This window comes from Mus caroli, unplaced genomic scaffold (genome assembly GCF_978045245.1).
Source record: "Mus caroli unplaced genomic scaffold, Mus_caroli_1 scaffold_7, whole genome shotgun sequence".
NCBI classification, from domain to species: domain Eukaryota; kingdom Metazoa; phylum Chordata; class Mammalia; order Rodentia; family Muridae; genus Mus; species Mus caroli.
Genome location: NW_028227262.1, coordinates 24,188,180 through 24,205,506, shown reverse-complemented (window position 1 = coordinate 24,205,506; position 17,327 = coordinate 24,188,180). Strand labels below are relative to the sequence as shown.

At 48.4% G+C, this 17,327-nt stretch overlaps 1 protein-coding gene and 1 non-coding gene across 6 annotated transcripts; one reads left to right on the top strand and one right to left on the bottom strand.

Annotated features, from left to right (window-relative positions):
• Window positions 1–10,046: 10,046 nt before the first annotated feature.
• On the bottom strand, window positions 10,047–17,109 carry Cops7a (COP9 signalosome subunit 7A). 5 transcript variants are annotated; one of them, XM_021165270.3, is made up of 8 exons: window positions 16,981–17,109; window positions 16,302–16,506; window positions 14,175–14,250; window positions 13,911–13,999; window positions 12,714–12,916; window positions 11,679–11,784; window positions 11,387–11,538; window positions 10,047–10,355 (listed from the first exon to the last, which is right to left on the bottom strand). In XM_021165270.3, exons 2-8 carry the CDS (start codon window positions 16,461–16,463, stop codon window positions 10,310–10,312), a joined length of 834 nt encoding a protein of 277 aa, XP_021020929.1. In that variant the 5' UTR covers window positions 16,464–16,506; window positions 16,981–17,109; the 3' UTR covers window positions 10,047–10,309. The 5 variants fall into 5 exon arrangements, with proteins under 5 accessions (XP_021020929.1, XP_021020931.1, XP_021020932.1 ...); XM_021165272.3 differs by having other exon boundaries at window positions 16,953–17,100; XM_021165273.3 differs by having other exon boundaries at window positions 16,864–16,997.
• Window positions 15,836–15,942, top strand: LOC147003808 (U6 spliceosomal RNA). The gene has a single exon (XR_015047719.1). It is a non-coding gene; the product is annotated as a U6 spliceosomal RNA (small nuclear RNA).
• Window positions 17,110–17,327: the final 218 nt, after the last annotated feature.

Genomic DNA, 17,327 nt, shown 5'->3' with positions numbered 1-17,327 from the left:
CAATGTGTCTAGATGTGGATTTTATCGAGTACATCTTGTTCACTGATCACGACTTTTACATCTGTTAGGTTTTTTGTTAAAATTTGGAAGTCTTTTTTTTTTTTTAAAGATTTATTTATTTTATGTACATGAGTACACTGTCACAGTCTTCAGACACACCAGAAGAGAACATCGGATCCCATTACAGATGGTTGTGAGCCACCATGTGGTTGCTGGGAATTGAACTCAGGACCTCTGGAAGAGCAGTCAGAGCTCTTAACCACTGAGCCATCTCTCCTGCCCCAAAATTTGGACGTCTTAAATTATCTTTTTTTTTTTTTTTTTCCTTCAAAATCGTTCGTTTATACTCTTTCCTCTCCTGGGACTCTGGCTGTCATCAGACCTTTGGTACTCCCTCAGAGGTGCAAGGCTCTTGCATTTTTAATTATTTTTACCTTGTTCAGATGGATTAATTTTAACCATGCCTTGAACTTGCCTAGTCTTTCCTCTGTCTTCTCTACTTTACTATTAAATCTGTCCAGTAAATTTTCATTGTATTTTGGTGTTTGGAGACAAGGTCTTGCTATATAGACTAGGCTGGCTTGAACTTGTTATGTAGATCTTTCTGACTTCAAATCTTCATAACTCTTGCCTCTGTCTGCCTAGTGAATGACAGGCCTGTGTACCATGCCTGGCTAATTAGTAAAATTTTAGTTATTGCTATTTTTAAATGTATTTTTGATCTTTTGAGACAGGATCTCTCTATGCAGCCCTGACTATTCTGAAACTCGCCATGTCAACCAGGCTTGTATTGAACTCACAGAGGTCCACCTGCCTCTGCCTCCTGAGTCCTGGGATGAAAGATATATGACTCCATGCTAGTGGATAATTTTTGTTCTAGTATATATATATACTAGTATATATATATAGCCAGAATGAAGTCCATAAGGGTGGTCCTCAAGCCGTGTTTTCCTTTGCCAGACCGGGGAAAAATAGTGGGGGCTGGGACAAATGCTGTGGGTTCCTGTGTCCTGTGTACCTGGGTGCCACTGGCATATTGCTGAGAGTGGGGAACAGAGATCCAGGGTCCATGCTTCCTCTCAGGGCTTCCGCGCGCCTGGCAAGGAGGAGAAGGTAGAGCCCAGGCCAGGAAGAACCGGTCTATAGTATAAACTAGTATATATATATATACTAGAACAACTATATATATATACTATATATATAGTATATATATATATACTAGAACTATATATATATATATATACACATATACATATACACACACACACACACACACACACACACACACATATATATATATATATAGTTATATATATAGTTATATATATAGTTATATATAAAACACACACATATATAATACACACACACATACACAGTGTTAGCAGGTTCCAGTTGTGGCTACCTACTGAGACTTTGTCTAAAAACACGAAAAGAAAAAAAAAAGAGAGCCAGGCATGGTGGCACACACCTTTAATCCCAGCACTTGGGAGGCAGAGGCAGGCAGATTTCTGAGTTCAAGGCCAGCCTGGTCTACAAAGTGAGTTCCAGGACAGTCAGGGCTATACAGAGAAACCCTGTCTCAAAACAAATAAACAAACAAACAAACAAAAAAGAGTTTTGGGGCTGGTGAGATCGCTCAGTGGTTAAGAGTGCCGACTGTGGAGGCAGAGAGGCAGGCGGATTTCTGAGTTCGAGGCCAGCCTGGTCTACAAAGTGAGTGCCAGGACAGCCAGGGCTACACAGAGAAACCCTGTCTCAAAAAACCAAAAAAAAAAAGAGTGCCGACTGCTCTTCCAAAGGTCCTGAGTTCAAATCCTAGCAACCACATGGTAGCTCACAACCATCCATAACTAACGAAATCTGATGCTCTCTTCTGTAGTGCCTGAAGATAGCTACAGTGTACTTACAGATAATAAATAAATAAATATTTGAAAGAAAAAAAAAAGAAAAGAAAAAAAGCATCTCTGTTCTCCTTGGGGCCTTAAGTTTCTGAAGAGAGCTGTGTAGTAACTGGTCTCAGTCACCCACTATGAACTGCACGGCTTTTGGCTTTTTTCCTCTTCTTTGTCCTTCATTTTCAGAAGGAATTAGTATATATAGTAATGTATATATTATACTTATATGTATTATACATTATATATTTACTAATGTGTGTGTGAAACACTGCATCCTAGTTCTCTCTGCTAACACCATGCAGAGACCACGGGGGCTTGCTCCATGCACTCCATCTGGAAGCAGAGACCACGGGGGCTTGCTCCATGCACTCCTTCTGGAAGCAGAGACCACGGGGGCTTGCTCCATGCACTCCTTCTGGAAGCAGAGACCACTGGGCTTGCTCTATGCATTCCATCTGGAAGCAGAGACCACTGGGCTTGTTCCATGCATTCCACCTGGAATGCTAGGCAGACAGCTGGGTCCTTTGCTTCAGCAACCAACTCTTGACTGAAAAAGTGTAAAAACAAAATTCTAGGCCTTTAGGCCCAGGCTTGAGAATGTGACCTTTGTGACTCAATGCTCCAAGGCATGCTAATCATAAAACAGATAGTGACATTCCTCTACCCACCTGCTTCCAGGGTTCAGGGAGTGTTCATTCAAAGAAAGTCACCCTGACCCACCCTGACCACTCCTAGAACCCGCTATGCAAATGTGCTATTGTTAGAAACTCATAGAAACTGTCTTGACTCCCACTCCCTCATGACTCTTTTTTTTTTTTTTTTGGTTTTTTCGAGACAGGGTTTCTCTGTATAGCCCTGGCTGTCCTGGCACTCACTTTGTAGACCAGGCTGGCCTCGAACTCAGAAATCCGCCTGCCTCTGCCTCCCGAGTGCTGGGATTAAAGGCGTGCGCCACCACGCCCGGCCCCTCATGACTCTTAACTGGCATTTTCCAACAACGCCCTCCCCACACCCTTGAGTTGTGGTTTCTTCCTTTAAATACCCCTTGTCCCAGCTACTTGGGGCCCACGGTCCTCTACTCCTGTGTGGTATACGACTGTGGGTCTCAGAGCACACCTGGAATAAAAGTCCTCTTGCGGTTTGCATCAAGACTGTTTCTCATGAGTGATTTGAGGTGTCACCTCTCCTGAGTCAGAACATGCAGGAGTCCTCATGTTGTGGGTCTTTCAGACAAAATGAACTCTAAGAAACTAGAATTTCCTCAGACTTTCCCCTTCTCCTTCTTCCTCCTTCTCCTTTAGTTTTTAAGGCAGAGTTTCTCCAAATAACAGCCCTGGCTGTCCTAGAACCCACTTTGTAGACCAGGCTGGCCTTGGACTCACGGAAGTCTGCCTCTGCCTCCTGAATGCTGGGGTTAAAGGCCTGCAATGAAGCCACCACTAACCAGCTTTCTCAGACTTTCATGCTGGGAAGAGGTGTAAGCCTAGGCTAGCCAGAAGGTAACCTTTTCTCCTGGAAAGAGATTTACAACTCATCAGGCTACCCTAACGGAGTGGGTCAATAGTGGGCTGGACCACACCCACTTAAGTTCTCCACTTAAACCTTGATCTCACTCTAGGATCTCAAAGATGAACTGGGGACACTGGGGACAGGGATGGCCACTGGATCTTTGTCCCTCTTCCCAAAGTGGCTGCTCTTTTCTAGTATTTAGCTCAAGTTTGAGGAGCACAGCTGCAGAGCCTGGCTTGCCCGGGCAGAGATTGGGCTGCTAAGTCCAATGGCAGTAGTAGAAGCACAGAGTAACCTGCCCCCCTCCCCCCCAGCGCCTCTGTTGTACTGTGCCCTGCCTCAACCTTGGGTGCCCGGGCACAGCTGGCATGCTGCTCAGGGTAGCCAGAATGAAGTCCATAAGGGTGGTCCTCAAGCCGTGTTTTCCTTTGCCAGACCGGGGAAAAATAGTGGGGGCTGGGACAAATGCTGTGGGTTCCTGTGTCCTGTGTACCTGGGTGCCACTGGCATATTGCTGAGAGTGGGGAACAGAGATCCAGGGTCCATGCTTCCTCTCAGGGCTTCCGCGCGCCTGGCAAGGAGGAGAAGGTAGAGCCCAGGCCAGGAATAACCGGTCTGATTCAAAGTGAGTGCCAAGAGTTAGAAGGGGCTGAAGAGAGAAGGTGTTTATCGGCAGTTTAGGTGGAGCTCTTGAAGATGAAGACCTTCCCCAAGGCGATCCTTAATGAAGAGATGATCCTTGCTCATACTGTTTTATTTGATGGTGGATGTGAATGCGTACACTTTATTCGGGGTGAACCAGGAATTTAAATATCTTTTGTGAGGAATGTCCAGGAAAGGAAGCCCATTGGCTGAGGGCTCTGGGCTAGACACTTCATTAGCATGGAGAAGAACTCCAGGTGTTTAGGCTACAAGCCCCAGTGCCCATGGTCCTCAGTGGGTGTCGCAGTAACTTGTTCCAGAGCAGGTCGAGGCAGGCAGGTATTGGCTCCTCTCCTGTCAGCACCCTGGTGCTCAGGAATCTCGATTCTGAGATTCCTAGGGTTTTAGCTCATTCAGTCTTACCAGTTCTCATGCCCGTCTGATAATGCTGGCCCCCATACCCTACACTCCCCCTTTAAAGATTTATTTTTATGTCTATGAGCATTTTGCCTGTGTGTATGTCTGTACTCCATGTGCATGCGATGCCCACAGTGTTAGAAGAGGACATCAGAGCCTCTGGAACTAGAGTTTCAGGTGACTGTTGAATGAAAAAAAGAAATAAAAAGGAAAGGACCTGACTGTTCCTGGATATGGAGGAGAAGGGTTATTACAGATACGTGGGAGAGCATAGCCAGAGGCAGGCATCTGGAAGAGTCCAGAGTAACCATGACAGAACCATGTAGGGAGAAGCAGACGGAAAGGGAGAGAGGGGAACCAGGTACAGCAGCCAGGAGGCCAAAGGTACAAAAGGGGGCGGGTAACCAAAATGTCTGGATTTTACAGGGAAGAGCCTCTTGGGGAAGGGCAGCCCAGTCCCTGTGCTAGAGAGTTCAGGGTAGGGGGTGGTGTATGACACCCATGTCCTGTAACAGCTAGGAACTGAGGGATGCTGGGAGAATATGGATGTCAGGTCTGCTTTGATCTCTTAAAATAGGCATCTCAGCCACTTGTCCTGGGTTTAAAAGTTAACAGTTGTTAGCTGCTGTGTGGATGCTGGGAGCCAAACCTGGGTCCTCTGCAAAAGCAGGAAGTGTTTATAACCAAGTCTCTCCAGTCCCAGAAAATAGATTCAGGTAAAAAGGGGAAAGGCCACCTGTGGTGGTTTGAATACACTTGGCCCAGGGAGTGGCACTATTTGGAGGCGTGGCCTTGTTGGAGCAAGTGTGCTTGTGGGAGTAGGTGTGGCCTTGTTGGAGGAAGTGTGTCACTGTGGGGTGCACAATGAGACCCTCCTCCTAACCTTGTGGGAGCCAGTCTGCTCCTAGAGATGTAGATGTAGAACTCTCAGCAACTCCTGCACCATGCCTGTATAGATACTGCCATGTTCCCACCTTGATAATGGACTGAACCTCTGAACCTGTAAGCCAGCCCCAAGTAAGTGTTGTCCTTTAGAAGAGCCGCTTAGTCATGGAGTCTGCTCACAGCAGTAAAACCCTGAGACAGAAGACAATCAACCCATATTCCATTTCCCAGAATGCTTAATACAGAACACGTTCTTTACAATTTTGGGCTTTTCAGTCACTATGCTGTCACCTACTGTGGTGGTTTGGTCTGTTGCTCTGTATTGTAATGCTAAATTCTGTACCTGAAGGTCAGGGCCTAAGAGTGAAGTCTAGTTTGCAGGCTTTTGTTGTGCAAACCTTGCTCCTTAATTTAAAACTACTGGTTAAATAACATTGGCAGTACCAATTACTGGAGGGATTAGAGGTGGGTGGGTTTTTGAGTTAGCTAGTTGGAGGTGAAACCAGAAGTGGGGAGAGAGGATGACAAGGGAGAGAGGGAAGGGAAGGCACTATGAAGGGAGATGAACCATGGGCATGTGGCCACCAAAGGTTTGGGGCACACTGGGAGGCGGCCAGGCCAGGGTTAGAAAGTAGACTAGGGGTGACCCCCCCAATAATTGTCAAAGCCAAATAAAACAGCCATGGTCTGAGTGTCACTTATTGGTAAGCCAGTCAGCGATAATCTATGTTTCTACTACACCAACTTTCAGATTAAAGAGAGAGAGAGCTGGGCGATGGTGGCGCATGCCTTTAATCCCAGCACTTGGGAGGCAGAGGCAGGCGGATTTATGAGTTCGAGGCCAGCCTGGTCTACAGAGTGAGTTTCAGGACAGCCAGGCTACACAGAGAAACCCTGTCTCAAAATAAAAAATAAAAAAAAAAAAAAAAAGAGAGAGAGAGAGAAAGGACTGGACAGGGCTGTCCATCCATCTCTGGAGGAACACTAGAGGGCTGCAGGTTAACCCTTCTGTGAGCAGGGACTCACCCTGCTGCCCCTCCCAGGATGGCCCATTTCCTCCTCCTCTGCTCTCTCCTATTGCAGTCTCCCCTTTGCTTAAAAGCCATATCCTTTGTTGGGTTTTGTTTTGTTTTTTTGACCTCAGGCAAGATGTGGCTTCCTGGGCAACCATTTTTTTTAGCTCTTTCACATAGGCCTTCTTATAACCTTACACACTTAGCACCAGTGGAAGACAAGTCCTGTCTTGCTCACTTTTCACACTCAGTCACCTTGGCTCACCCCAGATGGTGGCCCAGCCTTTCCCTCTTCTCCAGAGCCCTGCAGTTATAAGCCTTCAGTTCCAGGTTATCATTAGTCTGGGCAAAAGTGCTTCCTTCTCAGGACTCCACAGCTTAGACCTGAAAGCCACCGAGGGTGGAAAACACACTCTAGAGATTCTAGCATGTTTAGTGTGTGTATGTGCACAAGTGAGTACCATGTGCATGTGAGTGTACCGAAGTCATAGGACTCTTTTTTTTTTTTTTTAATTAGAGACAGGGTTTCTCTGTGTAGTTCCAGCTGTCCTGGAACCTGCCTCTGCCTTCCCAGTGCTGGAATTAAAAGGTGTGCACTACCACCATTTGGATTACGTAGGAACTTGGTTGCTGGTGGTCCATAGAAATACCGCCTCCAGTTAGCACTTTTCATCGTGGCTGCCTATGCTTCCTGCTTTCTCCTACCCTCCTGAAAAGAGATTGGGTGGCCCAGTGGTGGAAATGATGGGCTATACTGAATGTGGCTTCACCTTGCTGGTGTCATCTTTCTGTTCTTGCTATGAAGGTGGGGACTATATTAGTGGACACTAACCCTTGGCCAGTGACCTGGTAGGCTCCTCAGTCCAGTCGCCCATGAAGTGATTCCTGATGACCAGCACTGAGTCTAGAAGCCAAGGCTGTGGGCCACACTTGAGCCTCAAGAGAACCATGACCTTACCAAACACCTTTTCTTTTACGGTACTGGAGATCAAACCCAGATCAGGCATCTATTCCACTGAGTTACACTCAAGCCTGCTGGCTCACAACTCAATTGCAGCCTTGTGAGAAACACTGAAGTGAGAAGTCTTACCATACAACCAGCGACAATATGCCGAGGAATTCTGTTTTGAGACAAGGGGTTGCTACGCAGACCTGGGTAGCCTGGTACCATGTAGCCCAGGCTAGCCTCAAACTTGTAGCAATTCTGCCTCAGCATCTAAATGCAGGGATTGCAGGCACACAGCACCATGCCTACTGAAAATGCTGCCGTAAGCTTCTTACAGTTCAGGCTGGTCTCCCCCACAGGGTGACAGAGTGCTTCATGTCACCGTACACTCCACTCTACCAACCTGTTAGACTACTCACCCAAGTGGAGAAAAATCTCCCTCCCACTTAGGAGTTTGTTGCCTTTTAATGTATGGATTTCATTGGATTTTCTTGAGTTGTTATTGTGGACAAGTGTGCGTCTCTGTTCAAGTAAATGCAGGTGCCAATCTTTAAACCCTCATGGAGTTGAAGTTACAGGCAGTTGTAAGCCATGTATGGTGGGAGTTGGGACTCCACCTTGGGTCCTTTGCAAGAGTAGTATGCACTCTTAAACACTGAGCCAGGTCTCCCATCTCTGGAATTTCTGATCTCTAACAGAATTTTATAAATACCACATAGGAAGTTCCAGGTCAGTTTCTGCTATATGGCAAGATCCTGTTTCAAAAGACAAAAGGAAAAATTCTATAAAACACCAACTGTAGGTATGTACGGTGGCGACCCACGCCTATATAGGTCCCAGCACTTGGAGACAGAAGACAGTCCGGAAATTCTTCTCTAACCAAAGCAAACTAAACAGACTGAGCAGAGGATGGGTGGGGAGCAATTTCCATCATACAGTGAAACCAAAAACCCAGATAAAAAACCTATGGAAACCCAGTACTTTGTAAGGTAATTTCTTTTTTTTTTTGGTTTTTCGAGACAGGGTTTCTCTGTGTAGCCTTGGCTGTCCTGGCACTCACCTTGTAGACCAGGCTGACCTCGAACTCAGAAATCCGCCTGCCTCTGCCTCCGGAGTGCTGGGATTAAAGGTGTGCGCCACTACGCCCGGCTTGTGTAAGGTAATTTCTATTTTTAAAATTTCAAGGTTTTCTAGGGAGGCTCTGGAGAGTCTGCAGTTAGGAGCACTTCCTGCTCTTGCAGAGAACCCAAGTTCTGTCCCTGGCACCCACTTGGTGGCTCAGAACTCTGTAACTCCAGGTCCTAGTATCTGAGGCTCTTTTGGCCTCTGCTGGCACCACTCTGGCACACATATGTTGCACAGATACAAGCAAGCAAACACACACATTAAATTAAAACTTTAGGGCTGGAGAGATGGCTCAGTTAAAAGTGCCAACTGCTCTTCTGAAGGTCATGACTTCAAACCCCAGCGACCACACGGTGGCTCACAACCACCCATAACGAGCTCTGATGCCCTCTTGTGCTGTGTCTGAAGACAGCTGCAGTGTGCTTACATGTAAATAAAGATTTTTTTTTTTTTTTTTTAGCCAGACATGGTAGCTCACACCTTTAATCCCAGGACCAGGGAGGCAGAGGCAGGCAGATCTCTATGAGTTCGAGGCCAGCCTGGTCTACAGAGCAAGTTCCAGAACAGCCAGGGCTACACAGAGAAACCCTGTCTTGAAAAACCAAAACCAAAACAGAAACAAAAACCAACTCTGCACTCACTTCTTCCCCAGCAATCATCCTCCCTTCCCCTATGTCCCGGAAGCAGGAGGCCTCCTGGAGCATAAAACCCACACTGCACTCTGTTGTGAGGGATAGGTATCAACAGTCCCCCTCTTCCTTAGGAATAAAGCCAGGCAGTTCAAACCCAGCGTGGATTTTAGAGCTGTTAACTGTAGGCTGGTCTGGAACCAACCTACAAGAAAAGGAGATTAACTAGATTAAAAGGGATCTGAGGAGTAGCTCCAAACATCAGAAACTGGCATCTCCTACACACAGGAGCGTCGATTTCAGCGGCAAGAGAATCAACTAGTTCATTTCAGAAAGCTAAGAACCAAGTTTGGCGGTGCACACCTGTGATCCCAGTGCCCTGCTGGAGGTGAGATGGTATCCTGAATCCAAGGCCATCCTGAAATACAAGACTGTCTCAGAACTACAGGAACCCCAAACACACACACCAAACCACCACCAGGACTTTGCCCCTACTTTCTGGTCCAATGACAGCAAGCTTTGGAAGCAGTTAAGCGTAATTTGTCTCTAACCAGGCATGGTGGTTACAGGTCTTTAATCCTAGCACTCTCGAGCAGAGGTAGGTAAATCTCTTGAGTTGAGCCAGTCTGGTCTACAGAGTGCATTTCAAGAGAGCCAGGGCTATAGAAAGACCATGTCTTGAAGGAAGGAAGGAAGGAAGGAAGGAAGGAAGGAAGGAAGGAAGGAAGGAAGGAAGGAAGGAAGGAAGGAAAGTAGAAAGGAATTTGTCCTGAATCCCCAGCTAGAGAACAGCCCAGGCCCAGTCAACACTAGACCCACTATGCTCTCAGACAGCACTTCACACTTGAGTGAGGGTTCAATTGCGCTTCAAGTTAGAACTTCCCGCCTCTAGGGGCAAGCAGCACTCTAGGCCAATCTCCTGGCATACATACTTCTTGGAAACTCTTTTAATTTGGACAAAAGGGACAGAGACCAACAAATCTAATCGTTTTATGTGCTTTCAATGTTAAAAGTCAAGTTCACTACCAACACCTCCCTTGTGATTCTCTGAGGTGACAGGAAGCAGACTACACTGCAGGTCCTTGGGCAGGACAGTCAGTGATGGTGTCTGCATCTCCATTGTTAGGACATGGCGGTGTTCAGCAGGTGCCCGTGACTGCTGACCATGGGCTGAGGGATGGAGCAATCTGTCCAGGGTCTAGGCCTCCTAGCTGCTAGGCCCAGAGTCTGCAAAGTATCTGGTTCTTTTCACTTGGCACTTGGCTTTACAGTGGACTGGGGATTAATCTTCTCCCTGTTGACAAACATCAAAGACAGAAGAGGCCCAGTTCCTGGCATTTTTGTACATAGATTTCTCATAGATTTATTTCTGTGTCATGTGTCAATATATATAGACCTATTCATATATATTTTTTATTTTTAATATACAATCTATATTTCCTTCCCCACCAGAACCACAGGAGGAGATATAAATCCTTCCAGGATTTCCATTGGGCTTCCTAAGATGATGAGCTAACAAAGAACCATTTCTTAACATCTCAAAAATAGCTGTTCTCAGGCTCTGGGGTCACTGAAGCAGCAGTATCCCCAGGCCCAAGGAGATGAGAGAGAACAAGAAACAATTGTAGTGTGATGGGGTTCTGGGAGGAAAATGTCCAGCGACTCCCAGGGTAGCAGACTGGCTCCAGAACTCTAAGGCTGGGATGAAGGTGGAGACCCCCTTCCCCATGGCTTTTCAGATGCAGCCCACTAGGCAAGGGGAGGAGGAGGAGGAACTGCAGATTAGGCATGCAGGGGTAGGTGTGGGTGGTGAAGAGCCAGCACCCTCCATAGGACTGTCAACCTGCTCAATGACAGGGATAATGGGCAGACACAGTGCGGAAGAACGATGAGAGCAAGCGTGCCAGGGAAGAGCATGGAACACATAAGAGATACCAACAGAACATGACCTGCACTGGCCTCCTCCCTACAGAGTGTGTGGCTTATGCTTGGGGGTGGAGGAGATGAAAAGTAATGAGCTAGCATTATCAGCTGGCCAGGGGCACAGGAAGGCTCTGAGGACTCCTAAGGGGTAGGCAGGTAGGCAGCTGGGACCCCACATTCCCAGGGAAGAAACAAGTCCTTTCAGTTCGACTTGGACCAAATCTTGGCGCTCCCTCGGAGTCTGGCAAGGGGAAGAGAGAGAGAGGGGATGCAAGGGGTCCCCTAATTCCTAGAGGACACCCCCACTCCCGACCCCATGCAAATGACTAAAGCAGTGGAGCAGCCAGGTCCCTAAGGTAAAAGTGGGGTACCCAGAGACAAGTGGCTCCCGCATGGGCTCACCCCTTGCCCTTGGAGGCTTTCTTGCTGGGCTGGCGCTGGTTGGTGCCAGAAGCTGGTTCTCTCAGCTCTGTCAGGTGTTGCTCAGGATCCTGGGAGGTGGCTGCAGCAGCGGCTGCTGTCGTAACTTTAATGGTTTTCTTAAGGTTGGCAACCTATCAGGATGAAAGAAATGAGGGATAGCCAAAGGAGGTTCTGGAACCAGACGGGCCCCGATGATTTTATCAGTTGGCCTCAGCCCCATCGAAGCTCGAGTACCCAGGCTGGGGAGCTGCAGTCCATCCCGTCTGCTCACCTCACTCTCGATCTGCTGCTTCAGGCCCAGCTGCTGCTCCTTGTGCTGGTTGGCACGGCTGACCTGCTCTTCGATGCCCGACAGCACAACCTCACAGCCCACGCACCTGTGGGAAGCAGGGCAGATGAGAAGTCAGCAGGAGGTGGCAGTCATCACAGCCTCATAAAAACAAAACAAACAAAAGCAAAAGTCTTAAAAGCTAGCCCCAGGCTGGACTGGAAACCCTCGCCTGAGTTGGCAACTCTCGGCAGGGCACCTGGGAACCAGCTACAACAGGATTCTTTTTTTTGTTTGTTTTGTTTTTGAGACAGGGTTTCTCTGTATAGCCCTGGCTGTCCTGGAACTCACTTTGTAGACCAGGCTGACCTCGAACTCAGAAATCTGTCTGCCTCTGTCTCCCGAGTGCTGGGATTAAAGGCATGCGCCACCACGCCCGGCTAAGACCCCCGAGTTTGATCCCAGCTTCCACATCAGGTGGCTCAGAACCAGCAGCTGCAGGGATCTGCCCCCTCTGGCCCTGTGAGCAGCTGCACTCACACTTACCTGCAACCCCTCTACCTCTCTATCACACACACATAACTAAAAATAAATCAAAATAACAAGATGAAAGCAGGAACCAGAAAACAAAACGGGAGTCAGGCATGGTGGGTACAGCAGCACACACCTGTAAGCTTAGAACCAGGAAGCAGAGGCAAGATTTCCAATTCAAGGCCAGCTTGGGGTACAGAGTGAGATCACAATGAAGTTACACAGGGATACAAAGAAGAGACCCATCGAGGCCCCTGGTGTTATGTGCAGTTGTCCTAAACTCAGCGTATGACAATGACAAGCCTTCTGCTAGTCAAAAGCACAACTCCCATTCCTTTGCCCAGTTCCTGCCCAACAACCCTGACTCTGCACCCAGGGCCCCCTTAGAGCCTCTGTTCCCTCAGAAACCCTGGGGAGAAAGCACTCTCCTAGGCTCGCCCTCCCCAGCCGGTCCCTGCTCTCCTGCTTGTATAAGGGAGGGTCAAGGCCTGACAAGTAAGTTCTCACCACTCTTGCAGGGTCTGGGCGATGGCACTGAGGTCCTGGCGCTGGATGTCCCGCCCAATGCTGTAATCAACCTCTAGCCGCTGATTGCGCTGGTCCAGAGAGCCACGAAGGACATCAGCATACACAGCCTCAATCACAAGGTCTTCCAGCTGGCGAACGTTTCGAAGGGCAAGGGCCTCCAGCAACACTGCATATGGGATACACTGGGTCCAGAGGTTAGACCAGAATTTATGGGGTTCAAAAGCAGAGGAGGATTTCCCAGAATCCTCTTCCAGTTTTTCCCCAATGTCCAGGCCCACATCCCTCCACTCCTATGTGTAAACCATTTTCTGGAAAATGTTGGTTCTAAAGCAAAACCCTACTACGGCCTCAGAAACATCATCAGAAAAGAATAATCTTTCCTTCCTTTTCTTTCATGGTGTTCTGACATAGGGTCTCACTCTATAGCCCAGGCTGGCTTGGAACTCATTATGTAGTCCAGGCTAGACTTGACTTCACATTAATCCTTTTGCTTCAGACTCCCAAGCGCTGGGCTGACATGAGACACGGCACCAGACTCAAAAAGGACAATCCAAAAACATGTGATAGATGCTCTCCTATGCCCACCTCCCACTATGTAGTGAAAGAACGAGTGTGACATCTTCCTGGTGCCCTTTCTTTGGCTGTAGCTAAGGAAACTGTTTTTGATCAGCTTGACATCAGAGGGTAGATAGGAGGGGTCTGGAGTTTCTGTTTAACATGTTGACTTAGCCATGTTACAAACTGGAATGACCTTAGGGAAGAATCTACAACGACAAGCCTAATTCCAGCAAAAATCACCAGGACTCAATTCTAGTTAACAACTGGGAGAATGTGATATAAAAAGACTGTGCTCACAGGGGCACACAGGTACTGTAGGTCACACACATCTTACTACAGCAAGTAGAGAAGGACCCCAGTTCTAGCTCTGATGCTCTGTTGGCCTGGAACTCCATCTGATGAAAGAGACGGCCAGCCTTCTAGTGGCTATTTTTACCCCAATCACAAAAGACGATGACTTAGAACTTTAGTTCAAACTGGGAGACTCCTAAGTGACTGCAGAAATGGAGTTTCAGTTCAGACCCAGACAGGGAAGGCCAATGGCTCTCCTTAGACTCCCTGGACTCACAACAGGTCGTCTCTGGCTTTGGACTGGCAGCTGGCAAGGCTGTCACTTACCTTGACTTTGGCAGCCAGAGTGACAACTGACAGATGTCGAAGCTTATTCTTCTGTGCGTCAGTCAGTGGGGGGAGATTCCTGGCTTCAGCTAGAGACAGGGACAGAAGCCCGGGAATCTTGTTTTTAGCAGTTTCCTACAAGTTTTCTGCACCAATTATGGTCTAACACTGCAGAGGTTCACTTATGGCATCGTAGTAGGGATTTCTTCCAAGTCTCTCCAGAACCACCCTTCTCCTGTCTCCACAGCTCTGGCCCCTATTTACCTAAGTAGTCCGCATAGGTCCCATAGGCAAACACTGTGAGCAGCCGGAAGGTGGAGGCAAAGTCGCTTTCTGCCAGCTGCAAAAATGTGAGGGAGGAAGTGACAAGAAGACCCTGATCTCACCCCATCCTTCCCAACAGTACCTATCCTGGTCCTGGTCCCTCAGCTGCTCATCTCTACCTCTGCACTAAGCAGCTAATTCCTACTCTCAGAGCTTAAAACTTTTAGTGTTTAGACTATTACAGGTGCACATGCATACGCCAGACATTGTAAACTGTGTGGCCCCCAGAGGGTATAGTTCCTGGCTACTGCTTCGGAATATCCTCATAGTGAGGGCTTACTTCATCCACAGCATCTCCCTTCCTGTCACCCCCACTTATCCTGGCATGCCATCATTGTAGGTTCTCACCTAACAATCTTTTAACTTGTTAAAAGGCATTAGACCCAGCAGAGCTGCAGCCCTCACAGTAAATAACTGATAAATGGCTGACTTGCTGATATATATTTTCATCTACTTATCTGATCTCTTTCACTGGCATCTACTTCATCCTAAGGATATACTTCAGTTTACTGTAGATAAAATCAGCAACAAAAGCCAGTGTTTTGTGATATAGCAGTCAAAGTAACATTCTATCCGGATTCAACCAAACGTCTTCCAATGCTTGGCTCAGTTTAGCCACACACTTCGGTCAGCCTCTTGTGACAGGCTGGTGTCGCAAGAGTGGCAATCCACCTGCTTTTGGCTTTCTAAGTTCTTGACGCAGCCATTTGTGTGAGTGGTTCTCATTACTGTGTTCATAGCGGTTTGCTACTGTCTTAGGGCAGAAGACAGCATCTTCATTTTCTACCTTAAATGAATCAGAATGTGTGACACTTTGGGCGTGGGGTGGGGCACCATGGCATAATTCAATATGCTCATTCTTTCTGGTTTCAGGGGACTTTAGACTTCCCCACAATGTTACTTCTGTAACTGTGAGGGGAACTGTGTGCTTTTTTAGGCTTTTCCTCATTGCAGTTCTGAGAACTGAACCTATACTGAGTCTTGCAAACTACAGACAAGGGCTCTTTCACTGAGAAGACCCCTACTCCTCTTTGAGATGGAGTCTAAGTTGCCCAGGCTGGTCTAAAAGTTGTGGTCCCCTATCTCAGCATCCCAAGTTCTGAAATGGAAGCCAAGGCCTCACAAACGCTAGGCAACTACTCTATCAGCAGTTAGATTCTCTCCACCATTTTAAAGAGAAAACTGAGGGTTTTCTGATCCAGGTGACACGACTTATTTTGTTTTTAAGACAGGGTTTCTCTGTGTAGCCCTGGCTGTCCTGGAACTCAATCTGTTGACCAGGCTGGCCTCGAACTCAGAGATCCACCTGTTTCTACCTCCCAAGTGTTAGTGACAGGATTAAGAGTTATCACTAGGCAGGCATGGTAGCACAAGTCTTTAATCCCAGCACTCGAGAGGAAGAGGCAGAGGATCCCCGAGTTGAAGGCCAGCCTGGTCTACAGAGAGTTCCAGAACACAGGATTATAGTACAGAGAGAAACCGTGTCCTGAAAAAAAAAAAAAAAAAACAACAACACAAAAAGATATCATACTGGTGGACAAGCTGGAGTTTATGAATGGTATTCTTAATGACTTGTTCTTTTGCTTCAAAATTAAAAATTTGTGCTTGCTTCAGCAACACATATACTAAAACTGGAACGATCCCGAGAAGATTAGCATGGCCCCTGAGCAAAGACGACACTCCAATTTGTAAAGCGTTCCATATTTTTAAATAACAACAAAAAAAAAAAATTAAAAAAAACCAAAAACGTATGTATGAGGCATAGGCAGGGATTTCCCACACAATCGAGGCCACCCCAGACCACAGTTACTAGTTTAGGGCAGCCAGGACTACACAGTGAAATCCTGACTCAAAGTGTGGGTACAGAGGGAGGGAGCACTAAGTTTACAGACCCCTTAGCTGTAAGATAATGAAGACCTTTATTTGATTGCTTATTTTTCCATGTTGAGAGCTAATTATCGGTACCCCGATCACCTGAGTGGTTACTGGGTACAAAAAACGAGCCCAGCACTCTCAGTTAACTTTGGTCCCAACGTTCTTTGGGGACTACCCAGGCAAGCAACACACCTCTCTAACATTTGGCATATCCAGCAGTTCCCCAAACACGTAGACACCAGGGGCCTCCAGCACCTGGTGGATGAGTGTGGCCAGTGCCGCCCCCTTAGCCGACTTGGCAAGGAGCAGAAACTGCTCTTGGTTCTGCCCTGTCACCTTCACCTCCGCACTCATGGCTGCGCCGAGGTGCGGGGCTCTGGCCTCAAGATTTCTGGAGCTGCAAGGAAAGAGGAACGTGAAACTAAAGGTTCCTGGACCCTGCGAGGGTGGTCAGCTCGAAGGGACGGGAGCTGAACGCTCAAGAGGGACCCCCGCCACTTCTGCAGTGAGCAAGCGGGGTCCTGAGGTCTAAAAGGCAACTTGAGGACTTCTCCAAGCCAGCCCCATCCTGGCTGCCACGCCCACCCGCTCCGCCATCCCCGGCCCAGTCCCAAGCCCCACCACGTGCACCCCATTGAGTTCCTAGACTGATGAACCAGAGAGGGGAGAGATAGCACATGGTGTCTACCCGACGACGACGAATCCCCACTTCGGGACGCGAGTCGTGCACGTGGCCGCCCCCACGTGACCTCACCTCCTCGCGCCTCACTCGCGGCTCCACCCCCTCCCTTAAAGAGGCAGCCCCCGGGCCCGCGGGGGTCTGCGCCCAAGGCCAGGTCGTACCCCCGGACCGACTGCGACCGACGGCTACCTGGAAGCCTCGTCTCCCAGCGCACGGGGCGGGGCGGCCGCTCCGTCACCTCCGGCAGCGGCTCCCAAGCCTTTCCTGCCACCTCCCCGCAAGGCCACTCTAGCCGCTCGCTTCTATGGCCAGCTTCCGGCCGTACTTCCGCTCTCGGGAGGCGGGTTCCGGGCGGCTCCGGCCTGCTTCCGTTTCCGGACCGCGGGAGGCGCGAGAGCGGCGCCCATCTTCCGCTCTGTCCGTTCAGCTTTTGTGGGTGCGAGAGCGGTAGATGCAGGGTGCGGAGAGGACCTCGGCTCTGCGGAGGTCCGGGGAAGACGACCCTCCCGGGAGCTGCAGGACAGAGCAGGAGGGCG